The sequence below is a fragment of the Temnothorax longispinosus genome, chromosome 1, assembly GCF_030848805.1.
Source record: "Temnothorax longispinosus isolate EJ_2023e chromosome 1, Tlon_JGU_v1, whole genome shotgun sequence".
Classification (NCBI taxonomy): Eukaryota; Metazoa; Arthropoda; class Insecta; order Hymenoptera; family Formicidae; genus Temnothorax; species Temnothorax longispinosus.
Window position 1 is genome coordinate 16,911,289 of NC_092358.1, and position 22,975 is coordinate 16,934,263.

Sequence of the window (22,975 nt, forward strand, 5' to 3'; positions counted from 1 at the left end):
GATTTGGAAGTGTTAGAGCAAACAGAGGGATCAATGTGAACTACAAAAGTGTTCAAACAGTTATTGTGGTCAATTGTTGGATCAGCGCGAGCGAAAACAGTTGCTATTTTAGTGACATAATGAATCGGTTTAATATTGTTGGTTTTCGCTAGATTATGTTTGCGGAACAACCACTCAAGTTTTTTATCGAGATTATTATTTTCTAGTTGAGTAAAACAATTTAATCCTATGTCCTGCAATCTGAAAAACTTATTACATATATACAGAGGTATGTTCTGAGAAATACGTCTCGCAAGCTGGAAAATCTGTTTCTGCGATTGGTTAACCGATCTATACGCATCATTAAGTTCGATTTTGATCAGTCTCTATTTCATCAGTCTCTATCAGTCGAAATTTTGGACAGTGAAAGATTCTCTCCAGAAGACTTGTTTCCGAAATGTCTCACATTAAACTACAAAAAAACGGGATTAATTCACAAAATGATACTGAATTTTTACACCACGCATATATAGATGTCTTAAATAAATTATAATCCACACCCATGAACGTTTTACCATTCGTATTAAACTGGTGTTGCTAATAAATACGAATGTGTTTCATGTATTCTGTTAGATTTATAAGGTTTTGTAATTGGCGCCAGCGGCCATTTTTGTTCTTGATATATTCGATGTAAATCGATAAGGTCGACGATATGCGATTGTCGATCTCCGCGCGCGCCTTCCTCTCTCTGCCAAGTCACGCCACGTTTTACGGCTGTGTTTTTCTTTATCCGAATAAATCTTTTGCATCCAAAGCCAAGAGTGCAATATTTATATCCTACCCAACAGATTATGGGCCCAGGCAACGTGTGGCTAAAAGTATTTATCGGATAGGAGTGTTCTTTGAAGAAGGATCCTTGATTCGTAAAAACGATTCTCTTTTGAGGTTAGCCCGGCCGTGTGCAAAAGCGGGTATAGTCGAAGATGGATTTCGAAGTATCAAGGATCACAAAGTTGAAGAATGCAGAGAACTGGGCAGAATGGAAATTCCAAGTGTCAGTCTTGTTAAGAGAGAGGGATGCCCTGAAAATAGTGAACGGTGATTTTGCTAAACCCACGCCAGTCGAAGAAGCTACAGCGGCACAGAGACAACAGCTAACCGAGTGGTTGAAGGCCGACAGTATCGCTCAGAAAATAATTGCAACGAGTGTAGCAGACTCACAGCTCGTATATATCATGAATTGCAGTTGCTCCCAGGACATGTGGAACGCGCTACATAACCTTTACGAGCAGAAATCTGAGACGAGTATCCATATGCTTCAACAAATGTGGTACAAGGTTTCAAAGGATCCCAAGGACAGCATGGCATCTTACATCGCAAAGTTAAAGGATCTAGCGCATCGCCTAGAGGCTAACAGGCGTTAGGTGAGCCAATCGCAGATTCAATGATAATAACTAAGATCCTTATTATGACGCTAACCCCAGCTTACAATCATTTTGTCACTGCATGGGAGTCGACCCCTTAAAACCAGCGCACGCTACCGAATCTGGTCGAGAGACTTCTCGCAGAGGAAACTAGATGTTCAGCTCAAGAAAAAGGTCTAAACCGCACTGTTTTGACTCGTGTATGGAATCGGCCATCCGTCGCACAGATGACGCGCGCGCAATAATGGGCCGCTTTCCACGCACTTTGTAATATAAAATAGGGTGTGTAACACGTGCGGGATGAGAATTGGACACGAGTGCGGAGTGGACGCACGAGCGAAGCGCGAGTGCGACCATCACACTCATTTGGGCTCGACCACTCTTCCCACGAGTTGTTCATACTATTTTTTCTAACAAGAGCGTGAAACAGGCCGCTTTTCGCGCTTGTTTTACAATTTTATTTCTCCACTAGTTGAGAAATGGCTCCATGTTTCAACGCTTACGTCATCATTGCGAAATGGATCGTTTTGATCACTCAAAACAAGCGCGAAAAGCGGCCTATTTCACGCTCGCGTTAGGAAAAGACTTTATTATTATATGGAAACTGGTGAAACATATCTCAAACATTTGTTAAAATAAATTTTTCTATAAATTGCGAATTTTTAGACTTTAATATCTAACATCAATAAAACTTCCAAATATGATTTTTCGAAACATACTTGCTCAAATTAAAAAAGTAAAAGATATAGTTGTAAAAGGCTGTAAAAAATCTTCAAAATGATATGTTACTTGCCTCCTATTGCTATTTAAAATTTTTGAAAAATTACATTAATAAAGGAAATAAAGTAATATCGTAATATAATTTACCATAATTATAGAGGAGACCGGGGCAAGTCGTCACTATTTTTTTGGTGCCAATTTTTACAACAAAACAAATAATTTTAGTAAAATGTGATATACCATTGTAAAGAGTGAATCCTTGGCTACAAAATTTATACGGACATTTTTGGTTACTTTGTTCAACTGGTATAGAGTGAAAACGACAAAGGTGCAAAAATTGAAATGTCAAAATTGCCGGGGCGGAGTTGTCGCCCCATTCTCGAACTGAATTTTAAATGAAAATTTATAATTCCGATCATGAAAAATGATAGGATACATTTTATTAATTATATTTTAATAGAAAAATGAAAATATTAATTAAAAACACGATGGCAGAAAAGAAAAGCGCACACACTTATGTGCCCTACGCTCGCACGTTTCTCGTCAGCTTTATTTTGTCATCTCTGAGCACACGCAGCACATATTATCCAAGTCCTCGCAGAATCCGACCACTGCTGCTTCTTTGACTTTGATTTTCGCCGGAAGCCTCCATGATATGGCTTGGTGACGACTTCGCCCCGGACACAAGTTTCAAGTTTGGTCGCTCATAAAATATTAGAAATCAATGAAAAAATAAAAAAAAACTTTACTGGATTCGTGTTCAGCATGCATTACTTTTTAGAATCACTTACTTTGAGATTCGGAGACATAACAATATTTAAGATATTACAAAATTTTTGACGCGCAAAAAATTTTACTTTTGACCTCCGAAAACACGTTTGCCGATAAGAATCACAACATGGCACATAACCTCATTAAACTCCGTTGGTCACGTGGGCACCAAAAGCCGCGTTTACAGTATTAATGGTGAGTTCGTACAACATACAGATTTCGAGATAATTGCAAGGACGACTCCGTCCCGGTGACGACTTCGCCCCGGTCTCCCCTATATTTCTTAATAACTTATATAATAACAAATGATATTATATTTTATACAAATCATAATAAAATAATTAAGGACTCTCGATAATAATAATAATAAGAATATAAAAGAAAAATTAGCAATAAGAGAGTCGACGCGGTCGTTAGTGCGTATAGTCCAGTCATTTTAGACGAAAATATGGCTTTTGTGCAAGAAAATTAGATTCTACTTTTTTTAATCGCTTTATTTTGTTGTTTTAAATAACATATTAAAAATAGAGAACGATATCGGCAGGGCTAAAAATGTTATTCAAGATCAAAGGTCACGAAAATCAGTTTCTTGCAAAAATCTCGTTTTGTATGGCTCGGAGGTCAATTAAGATGGTTACAAAAAAGAAAGAGCATGAAATTCTCTACAAAAATGGTTCTATTCACTTTTCACGTACGATGAACCGTTTGCGAAATACAAAGTGACGAATGTGTATGTCGAGCGTTGTATCCATTTCCGCACCACTTTTGAGATAAGATACAAGGCGCGTACAAGGCGATACAGCTAACTTTACACTAAAATTTATTTTGCTAATAATAATTACATTAATGACCAACATTTCGGAGCTAACATGATTGTTGTGTTTGATGGGTATAACGACAATAATAAGAACGTGAAGGTAATGGAACAGTCACGAAGAACCGCCGCAATTTTTGAATCTCTCAAAGTTCTTTTCGATGAACATATGCAAGTGCCAATTTCTCAAGAAAAATTCCTATCAAACCGCTCTAATAAAAAAAAATTGATTTCAATGCTCATGGACACATTCAAAAACATCAACATCACAACAAAACAAGCTTGTGATAATGTAGATGTGTTAATTATTGAAACAGCAATGGAGGAATCAATCATTAACACCACTGTCGTAGTAGGCGAGGACATTAATCTTTTGGTTCTTCTCATAGGGCATAGTCATTCACAGCAACAATTATTTTTCATGAAACCAGGCAAGGGAAAGGTCAAGACGCAATTTTATAATTCTTCAAACTTTGACAAATATCCTCATTGTAAGCAACATATTTTATTGCTACGTGCAATAACCGGATGTGTACCACTTCTGCTCTATTTAATAAAGGAAAACTTAAAACAATAAAAATCTTTGAAAATCGTCCTGATTTATATCAAGCTGCGGAAGTTTTTCAGCAAGAAAATTGCTCTCAACAACTTATATTTGAGAATGGAGTACGGATAATTTTGGCGATGTATGGAGTTCCTAAGTCACATCTCTTGATAATTATCGGTACTTGAGTTTTGCGAAATCGACTACATTCAATATTGCTGTAAAATTACAATCGCTTTCACCTACAACTGCAGCAGCTCAAGAACACCTGTACCGTGTATATTACCAGGTCCAAACATGGCTGGGAAAAGATATAGATTCACAACAGTGGGGCTGGATCTTAAATAACAATATTTTGGAGCCCGTTACAACGTTAATTGTTACCACCTGCGCCGGAGAGTATTCTTAACCCTTAAATGACCAGTGGGGTCCAGCAAACCCCAGACCCTTTAGAATGAAATGTTTTCAAATGTTCTTGCCAAAAATGGAGCTCATGCTCCCATTGATGATAGTTGAGTGATTGACCTATTCGTGTGTACACTTAGCAGTACTCAGTTTACTTAATTTTTTATACTATGTCGAAATTGAAATTTGAACAATATTAGCATTTTATACTCTTCTCTAGACCTTGAACAACATTGAAAAAAATTGTTATAACTAAAGATAAAAAAATCAATGAGTAAGGAGACATTTTTCATGCTGGGGTCTTTTAGACCTTTCAGTGAACTTACGAGATTCTGGAGAGGTGTGGCATTTAAGGGTTAATACTACTTTTTGCAATTGTACAAAAGAATGCGGTGCAAACTGCGGATGCAGGAAAATCGGATTATCTTGCTCCATTGTATGCGGCAACTGTCATGGACAATCATGTCTTAATGCCATGCCTGAAGCTTTTGCTGCTAATACGTCCGATAATTATTCCACTGAGTATGATGAGATTGATCCTACTGGTCTTTTATTAACAAACACGAGTGAAGATGATAAAGATAACGAAGATGTAGATGTAGAACTAGAGGAACCTATTGATGAAATAGAAATACATGACATTCATGAAGAAGATGATGAAACGTAATTTTTTTAAATAATAAAGATAAAGATTAAATTAAAAAAATAAAATAAAAATAGAAAAAATTAAAAAATGAAAATTAATAATTAATTTTTTTAAATGATAAAGATAACGAAGATGATAAAACGTAATTTTTTTACATTTGACATGGATTAGGCCTATTGGGGACACCATGTAAAAAAAACGCTCCTTGTATCTTACCTCAAAGGTGGTGCGGAAATGGATACAACGCTCGACGTATACATTCGTCACTTTGTATTTCGCAAACGGTTTATTGTACGTGAGAAATGAATAGAACCATTTTTGTAGAGAATTTCATGATCTTTACATGTATTCTTATATATCATCATTAAAGGAAAGTTGGTATTGAATTTTGCTAAGATCGTTGAAGGGGTAACCGATATTTAACAATTATATAAGAAAATTTTATTAACCGATTTACTTTGGCAAGAATCGGAAAAGGGGTTACCGATTTCTGCAAGAAATTTATACTTAACATTAGGAGGATTCTGTAGTATATTAAATTTGGCGTCAATCATTGAAAAATTACTAATTTGCACATTTTATTTATTATATTAACAAATTTTTTATAGTTTTAAATGCAGAAATCGGTAACCTTTTTTCAGATCATCAGAAAATTCAATACCAACCTTCCTTTAATGATGATATATAAGATTACATATATAGCATATATAAGAGGGTGTTCTCAAAAGAAAAGACGTATGCGGTGGTAACTCGGATCGTAACATCTATGTAAATGAGTTGTTATCAAAGAGCACTTATGACATATTACAACGGGCTAAGAGAATTGCTAAAGAGAGGTCGTATAGGTATGTCTGGGTAAGTAATGGCCAGATATATGTTAGGCATTCCGATGGTGGACCCGTTATCCGAACTGATTCCGACTTTGATCTCGCTGAGCTCGTCTGATGAGTCTGACCTGCTCATCCCTTGTCTTCGGTCAATCGGCAAAATAACATGCAATTTTTCTCTGATCCGTATTGCTCTCTGTAATGCAAATTCCCTTCATGACATATCAACTTGCTTGCACGCGAAATTGGATAATATTGTTTCTGGCATTGAGCTTCTAGTGCTTTTTTTCCTCGTATTAGTTTATAAATTGCGCTGCGCCTTAATTCTGAGTTTTATATTCACTATTTGGTTCTCTTACTTGCTCCTTATCATATTCTATTTTCATTATACACATTATTATTTAAGTTGAGTTAGTTCTTAGTTTTACAGTGTATATTATCCAAATCGACTACATGTTATTACGTTATGCTTTTCATCCTATTAATCGTTTTTATGCGGGATCATTGGTTGCTCGCCTTATGAGAGAGAGCATGCACATACTTTCGGTCGCTGCCATATGCATATCACCTGCTTGCTATTATTTTCTAATTTTATTTACTGCTAATTGCATATCGATAGCGATTACACTGCGTCTCGCATTTTGTTAAACATTTAAAGTTAAAAAAAGTAAAATTAATAACGTACTTTTAACCGGCTATGAAGAAAAATCGTATACACTACGCGGGCCAAAAATTGAAATCTCGGTCCTGCTCGTCATGATGCCCTCGGCTTCGCCTCGGGGCATCATGACGCGCAGGGTCGAAAATTCAACTTTCGGCCCTTGTAGTGTAATATACTATTGTTTATATCTTGTTTATACATTTATATATTTGTTAATTCACTAATAGCCTAAAGTCTTGACTATGGCTTAAATAAAACCAATCAATCAATCAATCTCTCTCTCTCTTTTTCTTTCTCTCTCTCTCTCTCCCTCTCTTCCCCTCCCTCCCTCTCTCTCTCTCTCTCTCTCTTGTTTTATCATAAATGGAACTTCTTAAGCTTTAAATATGAGATGTCAATGATTACTCTAAGATTATTAGTTTCGAAGATATAAACGTTCAAAGTGTGACATGTTTTCGTTGCATCATCGCGTTCCATTGTTTCATCCGTGGGTACCCCCCCCCCTTCCGCGGAGAAAAACGTAGTTCTACGTCAAAACGCGTTAATAATATATATATATAGTAGCTCATAGGTGACGTGAAAAGTTATTAAAAATATGTGTTTATAAATCATATATTGGTGGATAAAAGATTAGCTAGAACACAAATGTAATAACACAAATAAAGTCGTTTAAAAACAAGACGCCCGGGCGAAGCCCCGGGTAACCAGCTAGTGATTATATATAATCATATATAAACTTTAAATTCGGATTATCCAATAAATGGCATTCGATAGAATTCGTTTCTCGTATTTAAAATTTGACGAACAGTGGTATAAAAACGGTATCAAGAGACACGGCACTGTCTCACGTTAAGCAGTGCCAAGTTATAATATATGGAATAAGTCATTTCACTTTCGATTCTACAGCTTTTGAAAAAATATACATCTTAATTTATCAATGCTTTATTATCGAAATTAACAGTTCTTTTTTGATATATATTGACTATATATTGTCATATATGATTATATATATTTACATATATATAATATCATTATATATGTTTATATATAATTATATATAATTATATAGAGACAAAATTCATATATAATTGCATTATATATAATCATATATATTCATATATGATTACATATAATTATATATAATTATATATGATCATATAGAGACAAAATTCATATGTAATTGCATTATATATAATCATATATATTTATATATCTATATATATAAAACAAAGTCGGGTTAGTTACACCATTTATAACTCAAGAACGGCTGGGCCGAATTTTTACCACAAGTATATGAAATAGGGGTAGAATTTTCCGGAATAGCAGAATAACTAATAAAATATCGGAAAAATTTATGTAAAAAAAAAAAATTAATTTAGAAAGATATCCAAATGCATAGAGGGAGGGAAAGAGGGAGAGAGGGAGGGGGAAGAGAGAGAGAAAGAGAGGGGGGGAGAGAGAGGGAGAGAAAGAGAGAAAGAGAGGGGGAAAAAGAGAGGGAGAGAGGGGAGAGAAAGAAGGAGGGGGAGAGAAAGAAAAAGAGAGGGGGAGAGAGATGGAGAGAGGGAGAGAGGAGAGAGAGAGAGAGAGAGAGAGAGAGAGAGAGAGAGAGAGAGAGAGAGAGAGAGAGAGAGAGAGAGAGAGAGAGGAAAGAGGGAAAGGGGGGAGGGGGAGAGGGGGGACTATTTGCGTGTCTTATCACTACATTCATTACTGTTAGGCGGTACGAAGTTCGCCGGGGCAGCTAGTAATTATATATAATCTTTTTTTCCCGGGGGAAGCTAGGGTTAATGTCTATTTCTATATCAATAATTTTGCATAATTTTAATTTCGATTTAACTTATTTTTTATCCTTTTCTAATTCTTAAAATTGAAAATGATAAATAGTAACAACAATATGAACTTATCTTCGCCAGTAAATAATTCAAAGAAAAAATTTTGTAAGTTAACCTGACTGGCCATTTATTAGTTACAAGAAAACGACGTTTCGACCATTATTTTTGATCCTTTTCAAGTATAAATCTAGGTTACATCGATAAAAGTCACATGTCAAAAGATAAAATAAGTGAGTCGTAAAGCCTTCCTTATTTAATGTAATGAGTTGCCGACTGCCATGGTGGACGTCACATATTTCAGCACTTAAGCAAGGTAGCAAGCCACCGGTGATTCCAAAAGAGCAATTAGCGAACGGAGAGATTAGTTATCGAGACAACGGTGCACGGTAAACCGTAGGTTCTTTCGATAAAAAGTAAATTAAACCGAGATTAAAGTTATAATCTACATTGATAGAAATGGACATAAGTCGCGTAAATAAATAATGCATATCTCTGTTAATTAAGTATTTTAATCCACTTGCTAATTGTTATTTTAGGGTTTCAGCATTTTTTGCTTATAAGTTTTATAAAAATGTTAATGCAATAAACATGAAAATACATATAGTATTTTTACATATGCTAGAAAAGCGTCTATTATAACAAAAATCGATTAAAGTATATATTAAAAGCCAGAAATAAACATAATAAACACGTGTATCGGACTAGAATTAATTGTTGTGAACGAATCCTTAAGCTCTAATAAAATTGAGAGTTACCGTTTATTGTTTATAAATCCAACTTGACATGCGATCCAAACATCATCGATCAGTATTGATGGAAACTGCTCAGTCAAAATACGATTGCATCAATGTCGTATATTAGGCGCAGTCAAAGCTCAATATATATACTTTAATCAAAATTTTTTCAGCTTTACTGCTGATATATCCCTCTCTCTGTTCACTTCTTTCGCAAATAAAGCAGTCTTTTCGTTAACGTTAGATGCCAACAGATGCAATCTCGAAGAATTACGATGAGGAGCATTGGAACGTGAAAATTCTAAGCTGCTGAAAGATGGAAAGACGAATCCGCGTGTCCGATTTGAACACGATTTAAATGTCAGAAAATTTGATTTTTAAAACAAACTTCTGTAAACTCGTCTCAACTATTTCTTTTTTTTTCTAAATACAACGCGCTTCCTTAATATACTTCTCCAACGCCTCAAATTCCAATTTTTAAAAAATCATCGCGGACATGTGGCGTCCATCCCCAGTGAAAATTCTGAGCAGCAAGATGGTAAGCGGCGTGGTTCCCGCGCCACTTCCCGCACATCCTCCCGTCATTTAGGATGCTCCCCTCTGCGGTGCCTAATGCCATCAAGCAATCACGCCGCGTGACACACAAAACATATTGTTATTTTTTCAAAATATTACTGGCCCGAGCATGGAGTGACCAAAACAAAACAAGGAATTAGACTCGGAGAGAGAGTGACGCGAGCAAATTTACTCGATCCACCACATTGCGTAACTTCGTAGTGCCGATCAAGCTCTACTGTACCGATCGACTTTAAAAGCTTAAATGGATGAGGACAGGGGAAAAAAGGATAAGGACGACGGACAACGACGGGATTAATCGTGAAATTTATGATTTGCGACTTTGACATCGCGAGCCGAAAAAGCTTCGCTCGGAACGCTGACGAGCGTGAGTTTTACGGCACTGCGTTATCAATCCGGAGCTCTCCTCATGACCTATACAACGAACTGTACCCAGAACGGATGCGGGGATGGATCGGTGTCACGTGAACCCTCCGGATATACCAGCTTCCTAGTCTTGCTCACCTACTTTATAGCCATTTCGTTTCATCGGAAACGTTCGGAACATTCGCCATTTTGTTCCGTGCACCAATATTTTTTTACATTAACTGAATCCCTCATAAGTCGCAAACCTATAAGCCAAACTCCGCAAAATTAAAAAGCAATGTAAGTTAACGAAGTAATGGACCAATAGACTCTGGTACTAAAATTAAGGAACTTAGAAAAAGTTGGCTACTTTTAGTTGCGCTACGTTATAGTTTGTAACACTTAAAACAAAACAGGTGAATAATAAGATATCAGAAAAAAGAAGGAAAATCCGAAGAACTTTAGGCTTATTCTTTGCGGCTGAACTTTTGTATTTTTTATCTTCTTTTTTCTTCTCCAACGTTTAATTATATGTTACTACTTTATTTTATTATTTTATTTTAAATACAAGAAGTGTAATGCACTCGGTAATGTAGCTACGAGGTATGTATGTACAAATAATTTGTTTATCTTAATCATTTGCGATTCATTTCACTTCCGATTGCACGTGACTTTATTTCGATTCAAATCGACATATTTATTGAAATTTTATGTATTAAGTTATAAACCTTTATGCAGAAAGCATGCTATGGATTATTTATTGCAGAAAAGAACGAGATAATTATTCTGCTATAATGTAAAGTTTTATACTTTCTCTACGCGCGAAACTATACAAAATAAGTGTTATTACAATGTAATTAGATTATGCAAGTTGTCACAATTTTTGCTTCTTTCTGAAGATAAAGAAAATGTGAATTACTAGTATTTTATGTAGTATTCCAGCAAATTTAATTTATTTAACTGGACAGAAGAATGTAAAAAAAATTTCTTTTTCTATAAAGATTTCTTATTTTCGCTTTGATAAATAAATAGTGATGATGTATATGTAACACATATTTTTATTTTGAATCTTGGTCTCTGGTTTTTTAAATCATAAATACCGTCTTGTATATAAGTAAGATCATTTGAAGGCATCTTTTTCATCGTCATGCATGCGATATTGAAAATTTTTAATCTTTCACAAGATCACAGTACGTGATTCACGTATCGAATAGTATTATTTAATAAGATGCATTATTTCTTTTTTTCTCCTGAAACATTCAATTGATAAGTATATACATATAAGTGATAAATATTAAATTAATAAATACGTGTATTTTTAACTAGCAGCCTTAATTGTACGCGATCGCGTATTAATTTGACGGAGACATGGGTCAATAGTGCAAAATGGAAAAGAATTGTGCTGTAATTGCGTAATAAGCGCGCGTCGTTTTATTTCCGCATTGATAGCGCCTAATTTAAGTTGATGGCTCTTAGAAGTCTGGATGCTCTTTTCGCTGATCGCGCAATGAAGAAATGAAATTACAATATTCTGCCTGAAAAAGAATCTCGGAATTTGTGCTAATAAACATTAGGTGTTTATAAATTAATTTTTCCTAACGCGAGCGTAAAATGGGCCGCTTTTCGCGCTTGTTTTGAGTGAGCAAAACGATCCATTTCTCCACTAGTTGAAAAATGGAGCCATTTCTCAACTAGTGGAGAATAGTTATTTGTGTAACAAGTGCGGGAAGTTGAGAATTGGACACGAGTGCGGAGTGGACGCACGAGCCGAAGGCGAGTCAACCCGCACCCTATTTTATATTACAAAGTGCGTGGAAAGTGGCCTATTGCGCGCGCGTCATCTGTGCGACGGATGGCCGATTCCGCACGCGCGAGAGATTTCTCACTCGAGGTCGTGCGGGAATGAGATATTATGCAACACGTGCATGGAAAGTGCCCCATTACGCACGCTACGCGTGCGTGATAGACCATTTTCCAGGCACTTGCAACATAAAATAGGGAGTGTAAGCCGTGTGTAAAGATGAAAATTCCCGGGTGCGGTTACCGCACTCGCCTTCGGCTCGTGCGTAAACTCCACACCCGGGAATTTTCATCTTACCTCACTTGTTACACAAATAACTATTCCCGCACGCTGTGTGATATAAATAAAATTGTAAAACAAGCGCGAAAAGCGGCCTGTTTCACGATCTTGTTAGGAAAAATAGTATGAACAACTCGTGGGAAGAGTGGTCGAGCCCAAATGAGTGTGATGGTCGCACTCGCGCTTCGCTCGTGCGACCAACTTCACACTCGTTCAGAATCGACCACTTTTTCCACTAGTTGTACAATATACTATTATATCGGAAACGTATCATTTCTGTAAATAATTGTACAATTAAAGCTGTTAATTAAAAAATACACAATCAGATTTAATTATTTAATATCTGTAACTTATCAAAACACTTATCAATTGAATGTTTCAGGAAAGAAAAATAATAATAATGCATTTTTACCAATTCCTGTAAATTTCTGTAAAATTCGTCATTTATTGCATATCCCCGTAGGGTTTGCAATCTAGTATCCTGTGGCGTTTTTCAAAGGGACGTACCCAACCCTATCCAACTCCTCCATTACCATTACCATTTCCTTTTGGACCAACGGTTTATCGTCTCTTCCGAAAGACGGAGCCTAGTTTTCCATCTAGGGATACCTTTCTCCGCTAAATGGAGGGGGGCGGCGTTTTTGCTGAGAAATTCTCAGTGGCCTAGCGGAATTCGAAATTCGAACCCGGTTACTGCAACCTGCTCCGGATTACAAATCTGGTGCTCTACCCACCAGACCAGCCGTCACCCCTAATGCATTTTTACTAAATAATACTATTACATTTGAGTATTTTTTCAAAACAACTCAATAAACAAAGGCAACTTTGTTTTTTCTTTCTGTCAAATAAATAAAACAAGCTCGAATCTAATATTATTCAACTTTAATAATCGTTTCAGGAATTGAAATGCAAAACGGAGCAAGAAGAATGCAAGAAAATCAAGCAATGATCTCATATATTCCTTAGCTTAGCAAATACATTTAACGGTTGTTAAATGAGGATTATCCGGGAGAAGTGATAATGGAGGACCGCGACACGCACGCGTCTGCAATTGAGGCTCTTGAGAGACGTAATTATTATGTCATACGTGGCATCGAAAAAAAGGGAGTCCGGAACATAAGTGTCAAATGGAATAGAAATTTATTTAACTTACCAAAGATGATAATTAAAAAAATAAAAACGTCTTTGTTATGTTGTTCAAAGATAAGTTGTTTTGTATGGATTATTTAATTTTGAGCCAAACTTGAAACTTTTTGAAATATAATTTACACATATATATTACACACACACACACACACACAAGCGTTATTGAGTAAAAATAAGTTTTAAAAAAAGTACAGTTTGCAATGCTCTAAATTAAATACAAAATATAAATATTTTGTCTCCTTTTTTAATATTTGATTCTATAAATAAATTATAAGTGCAGTAAATCTCTTTTGCTTTTCTGTCAAAAACATCCATTTTAATTTGATAATCGACAACTACGTTATTGATTATTAAAATTATTATTATTTGTTTTATTATAAATGAGAAAACGTTTGAGATATGGTAATTTTATTTTTCTCATATTCGGAATAATAATTAACTATTTCTCTGAAATTGAGAAATGTAATCGCCATTATTCTGTTTTGTATTAAAGAAAGATATAAATATTTCTACGCATAAGGTATACTCTTATTTAAAAATCCTACTCTTATTTTTACAACAGTCATTTTAGATCCTCCAAATCCCGAAAGTGTAATTTATCCTATTGATACGGCTAGACTTGCGAAGAAGAGAGTAGTACATGTACGCAGGAAGATCCGGGCGAGATGAGATGGCCTGGTAGCCAAGAAAATCCATAAGGTGCAAGACTTTATGGAAAGCAAAAAAGCGAAATTAGGGAAGCAAGAGAAAAAATGCATGCAGTTGCGAGCACGCGGAAGAGAGTGAGAGAAAATTAGAAGGATAGGGAGGTAGAAATCAACTCGATGATGATATACTGTTGCGATCTTGGCGTAACCCCCTTTTTTCTCCTCTGTCACCTTCTATTTCTTTCTCCCATACGCTCCTCCTCTCTTGCTCTTCGGCAGAGACTATCGGCAGATAACGTTCCACAATGTTGACGGGGGCGGCGGAGAACGTAAGGGCGCGCGGTAGGTAGGCATGAATCACGGGCAGGGGAAGAGGAAAAAGGGGGTACCCCCGGATTTTCTTCCTGTACGACCAATTTCAGTCACTGCCGGCTGGCGCGACGTGCGTGGAAGATCTGAGACTGAAGACTGATCGCAGACCAATTGCACACAGTATTCCGCGGGTGACACTCGCGCTCGCAACGTAGAGAGTCATTCTTTACTCTCTCCCCGTGGTACCCGCGTCGTGTTTCCCAAGCCAGTACACCCACGGCAGGCGAACGCGAGCGATCGCGACCCGCGCGGATCGCACCTCGAGATTATCTCCCCGAGAGATCAGTGGTGTACTCCGGAGGAGTAGATGAGATTTCGCGGCCGGCAGATCGACTGCAATTTCAAGATCGAGATCGGGAGAAACGCTCGTTGAAGAGAAACTGAAGATCGGCTGAGAGATTTGATCAGTTTTCAAGTTCCATCGATTACCGAAGATTTTCATCGCCGAGATTGAGCGTGAACAATCATCGCAAACACAACTCCGGCAACGAGCGCGAGATTATACATTTTGCGCGCCCATTAAGAGTGCTCAGAAAGTGCAGTGTGCAAAAACAAATCAGACCGGGGCCGGAGATTTCCATATAAAGTTTCATTGCCGGATTTAAGTAAGGTTCGTAGACCGCTTGGGAATCAGTATAACCAAGATGTTAAGCTTAAATAACGGCAAATTTATTGCGCAATTAGTAAACAATTAGTGACAATTGATTTGATTTGCAGAACGTTATTCTTCAGTCGTGTAAAAATCAAATCTGATAAAGAAGCATGTGTGCCATGCGCGTGCGTAAAGAATAACGAAAAATAACGATCATGTAGAGCGGCGCGGGCGGCCTTAACGTAACTGACGTGGATTAATTAAACGAAATTGATATATTAGACTAAATTATCGTATTAATTTATGTGTATAGACGTAAGCGTAGGTATTGTCTAAATTAATTGTACCTGGTCTAAATTAAGGTTTTAAATCTGACATCTTGATATTGCCTGGCTTAAAAAATTTGATTGTCAAGTATAGCATTTCAAAGGCTTGTGCTTTATGGTACTTGAAATTGTCAAGTCCAACACCACGTGCGCACGATTACTTTGTTTTCCTGGAAAAAAAAAACATTCGTAACGTTTCGAGCAGAGAGAAAATTCACGACACTTCAGCTTTTCGCCGAGACAATATTCGTGACGGATGACGACGACGGTGAAAATCCCGGTGCAAATCGCTCGCAATAACACGCGGAACGACACATCCTCGGCTAATTAGAATATAGCTGTTTTTTATGAGCGTGGAAGAGGAAGAGGGAGCCGAGATGGGTGGCGGTGGTGGGAGGGGAGAAGCAAGGAAACACGTACCATCGCGATATTTATTATACGGACCCCCTGCCGGACATTCGTATTTAACGGGCCGCAACCAATGGCCATCATCCACCCTCCTTCTTCTACGTATACCTCGGAGAATACCTTGCTGCTTTTCTTGCAGGAGCCTTCGCATGTCTCTGTTAATTCGATGAAATTTTCGTTTGATTGACTGAAATTAAATCCAATATTTTATTAACTTACTGTCAGTTTGATAGAAGGTGTCCGATAAGCGCGGATTGCTGGAAATAATTTTGAAAATACAGTTTTAGCAACTTGAGAAGCGCAAGTGATTAATAATTGAGAGATGAAATTAAAGACAGTTAATGCAAACTAATATTTTCCTAATATTGATATAGATTTTTTATTTATCTTTAAATACATTTTACAGACACATGTGGGATTAATAAACATAACTAAGGTTTTCTTAATTTTTTAGAACAATTTCAACTGAGCATTGACAATAATAATTATTGCGATTATTCTTTCAAATTCTTCTTTATTGCAGATAGAATTTTATATAAAAATACATAAATAAAATCATATAGCACTACATAGATATTAACAGGTAAATTTGTATGGATATACGTTGAATTAATTTAAATTTTAAATTAGGCAATCTCTTCAAATATTTAAACATTACTATATTTATTTTTGATAGCTTTATTTATCTTTTATATGTATTATCTATTACCTTTTGATATGCGTTAAAAAATTATGATACGTATGCATTATAATTGGTCATAAAATATATTTGATTCACGCTATTAATTAATTATTTTCGCGCAATCACAAATTCGATTTCAGTATCTGAACGCATTGCGATGCAAACGGAGTCCTTTAATATTCGATGATTATTGAGACACAATGCGAGCACAGCTTAATTTAATAGGAGAACTCATACTCTAAGCCGTTGCTCTCTCAACAATCGTATAATGCTCACTATTATCGGTTTCCGCAGATTTTCCGGGTGACAGAAGCCAAAAGAACATCCGTAGCATACAAAGAATGAGAACTCGGTCAAAACTTTTACAATAGAAAAAGATAAAAATTCTTTTTACGATAGAAAAGGATAAAAATTTCGATGTTGCAAGCACACAGAAAAAAATTAATCTTTAATCAAAACGAATATATTCAAATCAACACAATCATATTGTTTAATATATAAGCAAGAATATATAATTTTTTTAAAAGAGTTTTATATTCTTATATTTCAAGAATATTATAATTTAATTTGAATATTATAATTATTACATAAAGAGTTGGTACAATGTGATTATTTTTATGATAATAATAATCTTCTTCTTTTTTCCAATTTCTTCTGCTTCATTGTAACATAATAAAATTGAATCAACATTATTTGTGTTCACGTAGAAAATATTGAATTTTAAAATAAGATTAAAAAACTGTTTTTATCGTTATAATATGAAAATTTTTGGTTTGAAAGTACTGTTATCCTCTATTCAATATTTTTGGCTTTTCATTAATAAAAATTATTTTTGAATAATAAAAATATATTTTTCCTTATTAAACTAGATACATATAATGCTTTAATGTAAGTAATTTATCTCTGTTTAACGTATAATCTCAGTTTAAGATTTACATGTCAAAAATAAAGATATCCTTTAAGAATGTTATTTTTTTCTGTGTATTTTTCTAAACACTGATGTAACAGCAGTTTAGGTGTTACAATTATTTAGCATCTTCCACAAGTTGTAAGAGCTTGCGTTAATTTCTATCATTTAAAAGTAAAAAGAAAAAAGTGCGTTTACTTGAGAAAAGCTTCTGCGGATTTAAAGTGAACAATTCTTTGAATTTTTTGACACGCAACGCATGTCTATTACAGTTCTTCATTCGAGATTCGCTTCGCGTTATGTCTTCGAGTAAGCAACTTGTGAAATATTCGCTTGGCAGATACCGTGTTATGTCTTGTTATCATCTTCGCGTTTGAAACGACACTGGTCGATAATCAGCCGGACTGCGTACACGACCGGAAAATATCGAGAGAACACCGAGTGGGCCCACCACGAAAGCCTACAATCATGACAGAGGCATCGCGGGATCCTGAGGTGGCTGATTCAGAAAACACTGACAACGGCACGACAACGTTAAATCTGACTTGTTCGACGACCAACAAGAAACCTCTTCCGGATCGTGGAACATGGAGCACCAAACTGGACTTTATTCTCAGTGTGGTAATGGCATTATCATGTCGCCAAATCTTATTCAATGCATTATTGTTCTTAAGGGGATGCTGGAGTGGCAAGAATTACCGACATTTTTTTGAACAGACTAAACTTTGAATTGGCTTTACGGAATTGAAAAAACTTTTTTACAGAATTAAAGTACGCACAAAAACGGAGTGCGCTGCAGTCGATTTTACATAAAAACGAAAAAGAAAAATATAAAAATTATAGTTTTGTTATCGATTTTTGCAGTCGACTCGTGACAACATTTGCTGCACATAAAAATTTCGACTTTGTACGTATAAAATAAGCATGCAACGCACTCGGGATTACAAAAAAGAACAATGTTGTGCTTTCAAAAATGAGCCTAGAAGCTTTAGTATAAGAGAAAATTTTGTCTAAAAATCTCATAGTATGTATGCGTGCGGAGTAGTACTGCGTGTAGCGAGAGATGGCGCAGCAATTGAACAAAGGACAGATGTCATTTCGTTAGACAAAGACAGATATAGAGAAAACAAAATTAGAAATGTTGACATTATTGACACCGAGAAAGTTCGACCGTCACTCCAGCATCCCCTTAAGCATATCGTCCGTTACGTTAATATTGCCAACTATAATTATTGATCAAATGCGTGAGGGCAAAGCGATATTACAAACAAAATGTTTCGCCAATTGTCAAAGATATTTCTAATATAAACATCAAATTGAAAGAGATTACCCAGACAGCACCATGTCTAAAATCGGGACATAAATTGGGCCTTAAAGACGTCATTAAGACGTCTTTTAGACATCATATCATAAGACGTTTTAAAAAATGTACAGTTATTCATAAAAATATCTTCATTATTAACATAACATATTAGCACTGTGCTTCGACGTTCACCATTTCTTCACCGTTTCTTTAAGGTCGGCCTGGCAATCGGTCTTGGCAATGTTTGGCGATTTCCATACCTATGCTATAAGAACGGCGGTGGCGCTTTCCTAATTCCCTACTTCTTGACGCTGTTTCTGGCCGGTATACCCATGTTCTTTATGGAGCTGGCTCTCGGGCAAATGCTCACGGTGGGCGGCCTCGGAGTCTTCAAGATAGCGCCACTCTTCAAAGGCATCGGTTACGCCGCCGCCGTTATGTCCTGCTGGATGAATGTCTATTATATCGTTATCCTGGCCTGGGCGATCTTTTATTTTTTTATGTCAATGCGCAGTGGTAAGCACACATTTAATTACGTTAAAAAATTCTCTTTTACATAATCTCTTATCGGGTATGTTTCATTTAATGATGAAAACAAGGACAAAGAGCTTGAGCGTTATTCATTACAACTGTCTCATGCAATCCGTTATAGAATTGCCTTGGGGAAGCTGCAACAATGACTGGAACACCAAGTATTGCGTGAATCCTTATGACAGAAGCTCGTTGCTTTGCTGGAGCCAGATCTCGCCGAGGAATGGTAGCGTCGTCAAGATGTGCACGCTCAATCATGTTAATGTGACAATGACGGAACTTACGGACCCTGTGAAGGAGTTTTGGGAGTCAGTATAAATACAATTTTTCATTTACTTTCGAGTACGTGACGCGCGTAATTTACGGATTTCTATATCACCGGACTTATATCAAGTGGACACCTCTAAAGTGTTACTATCTTCGCATTATTTAGTCTTGATAATTTCGCAATTTTATTTTTCAGACGTCGAGCGTTGCAGATCAGCGATGGTATCGAGTCCGTGGGCAATATCCGATGGGAATTAGCAGGTACATTATTATTAGTGTGGATAATCTGCTATTTTTGCATCTGGAAAGGTGTCAAGTGGACCGGCAAAGTCGTCTATTTCACGTCTCTCTTTCCATACGTGTTGCTCACTGTCCTTCTGATTCGCGGAATTACGCTGCCTGGCGCCATGGAAGGGATTCGATTTTATATCAGTCCAAATTTGTCTAAGCTTCGGGAATCCGAGGTAAGTTACTTTCTTTCATTTATTAGCTCTTGAAACTTATTTTATTTCTAAAACAATTCTGTAAACATCAACTCACTTGAACTGACTTTATCGAAACGATTTTATTTTACATAATAAACAATAACATATAACTATAATAGTAAGATTTATATTTCCGTAATATATCAATTATGTTTTCGCTTAAGTTTTTTTAGATTTTAACTTTATTTTATAGACACAACAGTGCAAAGTAAAGATATTCTGTTAAAAAAAAATATTTTTTAAATAGTATCCTAATAATATTATTTGAGATAAAGTATTCTGTAGACATTTTAGAGTATTCCGGGTTTTCCTTTTTATGATGCATTCACACAAAATGGAATTTGTAGGTATGGATCGATGCGGTGACACAGATCTTCTTCTCGTACGGTCTCGGACTCGGCACCCTCGTGGCCCTCGGCAGTTACAACAAATTCACCAACAATGTTTACAAGGACGCTCTGATCGTTTGTTCGGTTAACTCGTCCACCAGCATGTTCGCGGGCTTTGTGATATTCTCGGTGGTGGGTTTCATGGCGCACGAACAGCAGAAACCGGTCGCCGAAGTGGCCGCTTCCGGGCCAGGATTGGCCTTTTTGGCTTATCCGTCGGCGGTTCTTCAATTACCGGGCGCGCCGCTTTGGTCGTGCCTATTCTTCTTCATGCTGCTGCTCATCGGACTCGACTCCCAGTTCTGCACGATGGAAGGCTTCGTCACGGCTATAGTATTTGTTTTTCAAACTTAACTTCTAACTTTTCTCACTAACTTCTCTCACTCTAATCCTCAATAAAAAGTTATCAAGTCTCAGAAAGTTGTACTTTTAAACTAGAAAAAATTGGAAATTTAATTACCTTTTTTCTTAGCTTATACTCTTTGAGATTTGAAATATTTGACTTGGTTCGACTCTAACTTCAAGAAATTCCTTTTTTTTTAGTGAGAAAAAAATATTCGCGTTTTAAGTTGTTAATTGATCGATTCTTCTTCAGGTGGACGAGTGGCCTCAGAAATTACGTCGTCGCAAGGAGTTGTTTATCGCCCTCGTGTGCGCCCTATCCTATGTCATCGGATTGTCGTGTATTTCTCAAGGTGGCATGTACGTTTTCCAAATCCTCGATTCGTACGCCGTTTCCGGCTTCTGTTTACTCTTCCTCATCTTCTTCGAGTGCATATCAATCAGTTGGGCGTTTGGCGTAACCCGATTCTACGATGGTCTGCGCGATATGATTGGATACTATCCTCTTATGTGGTGGAAATTTTGCTGGACAGTGACTACGCCGATGATTTGTGTTGTGAGTACGATAAGTTTATTATCTTATCGCATATATCTGAGAAGAGTAAACTAACATGAACTGATTGCTTTCGTTTTTATTGTCTTAATTTAATTTTGAAGGTACTTTAATTGTGCTAAAAATAAATAGGTTTTTCTTAAAATAATGAGTAACACAATATAAGAACAAGAATTTTATAAATCTATATAAAAGATATGTATGTATATGTATATATATATACATATATATATATATATATATATATATATATATATATATATATATATGTAGGTCCGGAAGTATGTTCCGGGACTTTTATTTTTTTACATCGGTATATTCCAGGACATTTGGCAGTTTCCAGGACTGTCCTGGAAAAAATTCATGTCCTACGGCACGTTTCGGGACAATTTTTTGAATCTGATTACATATATATGCGTTATATTCCAGGACTGTACATTTCAAAAAACGTAAACAGTCCCGGAACATACCTCTAGACCTACATATATATATATATATATACTATATATATATATATATATATATATATATATACTATATATATACTATACTATATATACTAGCTGGTTTATATATATATGTGATATATAGGGACGTTTCACGTCAACCGGATCACTTGTCTGCCCAAAATTTGAAGCGACCTACGAAGACGTTCGATGTTCGATAGCTCAAAAAATTAGTCTTTACTAGTACTTTCGAAAGTCATGTGCCCCGTTTTGAAATCCAAGATAGCTGATCCAATATGGCGGCTGAAAGCCTGAAAATTGGAGAAAAATCTACATAATTTAACGTAATCATGTTTTTAAATATTGATTCGGTTTTGAAATGGTTTGGTAAAGAGTTTTCAGTGTCTGTGATGTTGAATCTGGGAGCTAGTTGAAGTTTGGAACGTTCCTGGAGCGATTGAAATTTGGAACGTTCCTGGATTTTTAAAAAATGATTTGTCCCATTTTTCCTTTGGCACAGAGACATTTCTGAGTGATAAATACGAAATACATAAGAGACCGAACCGATCCCCCCTGCGGAAGACACCCTTATACTCAAAAAACCTACTCCCCGACCACTTTAAATATTCTGGCTACGCTTAAAACGATTTGTCCCATTTCTCCTTCGGCACAGAGCAACTACTAAATGCCACACACAAAATACATAAGAGACTGAACCAATATACCCTGCGGAAGACACTCTTATACTCAAAAAACCTACCCCCGGACCACTTTAAATATTCTGGCTACGCTGAAAACGATTTGTCCCATTGCTCTTGTGCGGAGAAAACTGGGCTCCGTCTTTCGGAAAGAGACGTTAAGCCGTTGGTCCAAAGGGTTAAAGTGAGAGGAGAAGGATAGTATTGGTAGTAGGTTGCAAACCCTATGAGGATATGCAATAAATTATGAATTTTACGGGAAATTTATAAGTTGCTTTGTGCCAAAGAAGAAATGGGACAAATCGTTTTCAGCGTAGCCAGAATATTTAAAGTGGTCCGGGGGTAGGTTTTTTGAGTATAAGGGTGTTTTCCGCAGGGTGTATCGGTTCGGTCTTTTATGTATTTTGTGTGTGGCATTTAGTAGTTGCTCTGTGCCGAAGGAGAAATGGGACAAATTGTTTTAAGCGTAGCCAGAATATTTAAAGTGGTCGGGGGGTAGGTTTTTTGAGTATAAGGGTGT

The 22,975-nt window shown here is 36.4% G+C and overlaps 1 protein-coding gene across 3 annotated transcripts in view; it reads left to right on the forward strand.

Annotated features, from left to right (window-relative positions):
* The first annotated feature begins 722 nt into the window (after nt 1-722).
* Gat-a (GABA neurotransmitter transporter-1A) overlaps nt 723-22,975 on the forward strand; it is a 45,044-nt gene continuing 22,791 nt past the window's right edge. Inside the window, exons 1-7 of one of the 3 annotated variants that reach the window (XM_071777132.1) lie at nt 723-1,403; nt 17,782-18,062; nt 18,960-19,260; nt 19,397-19,583; nt 19,739-20,006; nt 20,375-20,749; nt 21,012-21,314. In XM_071777132.1, the coding sequence (XP_071633233.1) occupies nt 17,910-18,062; nt 18,960-19,260; nt 19,397-19,583; nt 19,739-20,006; nt 20,375-20,749; nt 21,012-21,314 (1,587 nt within the window). In that variant the 5' untranslated portion in view covers nt 723-1,403; nt 17,782-17,909. Of the gene's footprint in view, nt 1,404-14,181; nt 15,137-17,713; nt 18,063-18,959; nt 19,261-19,396; nt 19,584-19,738; nt 20,007-20,374; nt 20,750-21,011; nt 21,315-22,975 lie in introns of those variants that run through there. The other 2 variants (XM_071777124.1, XM_071777116.1) reach the window with 2 other exon arrangements.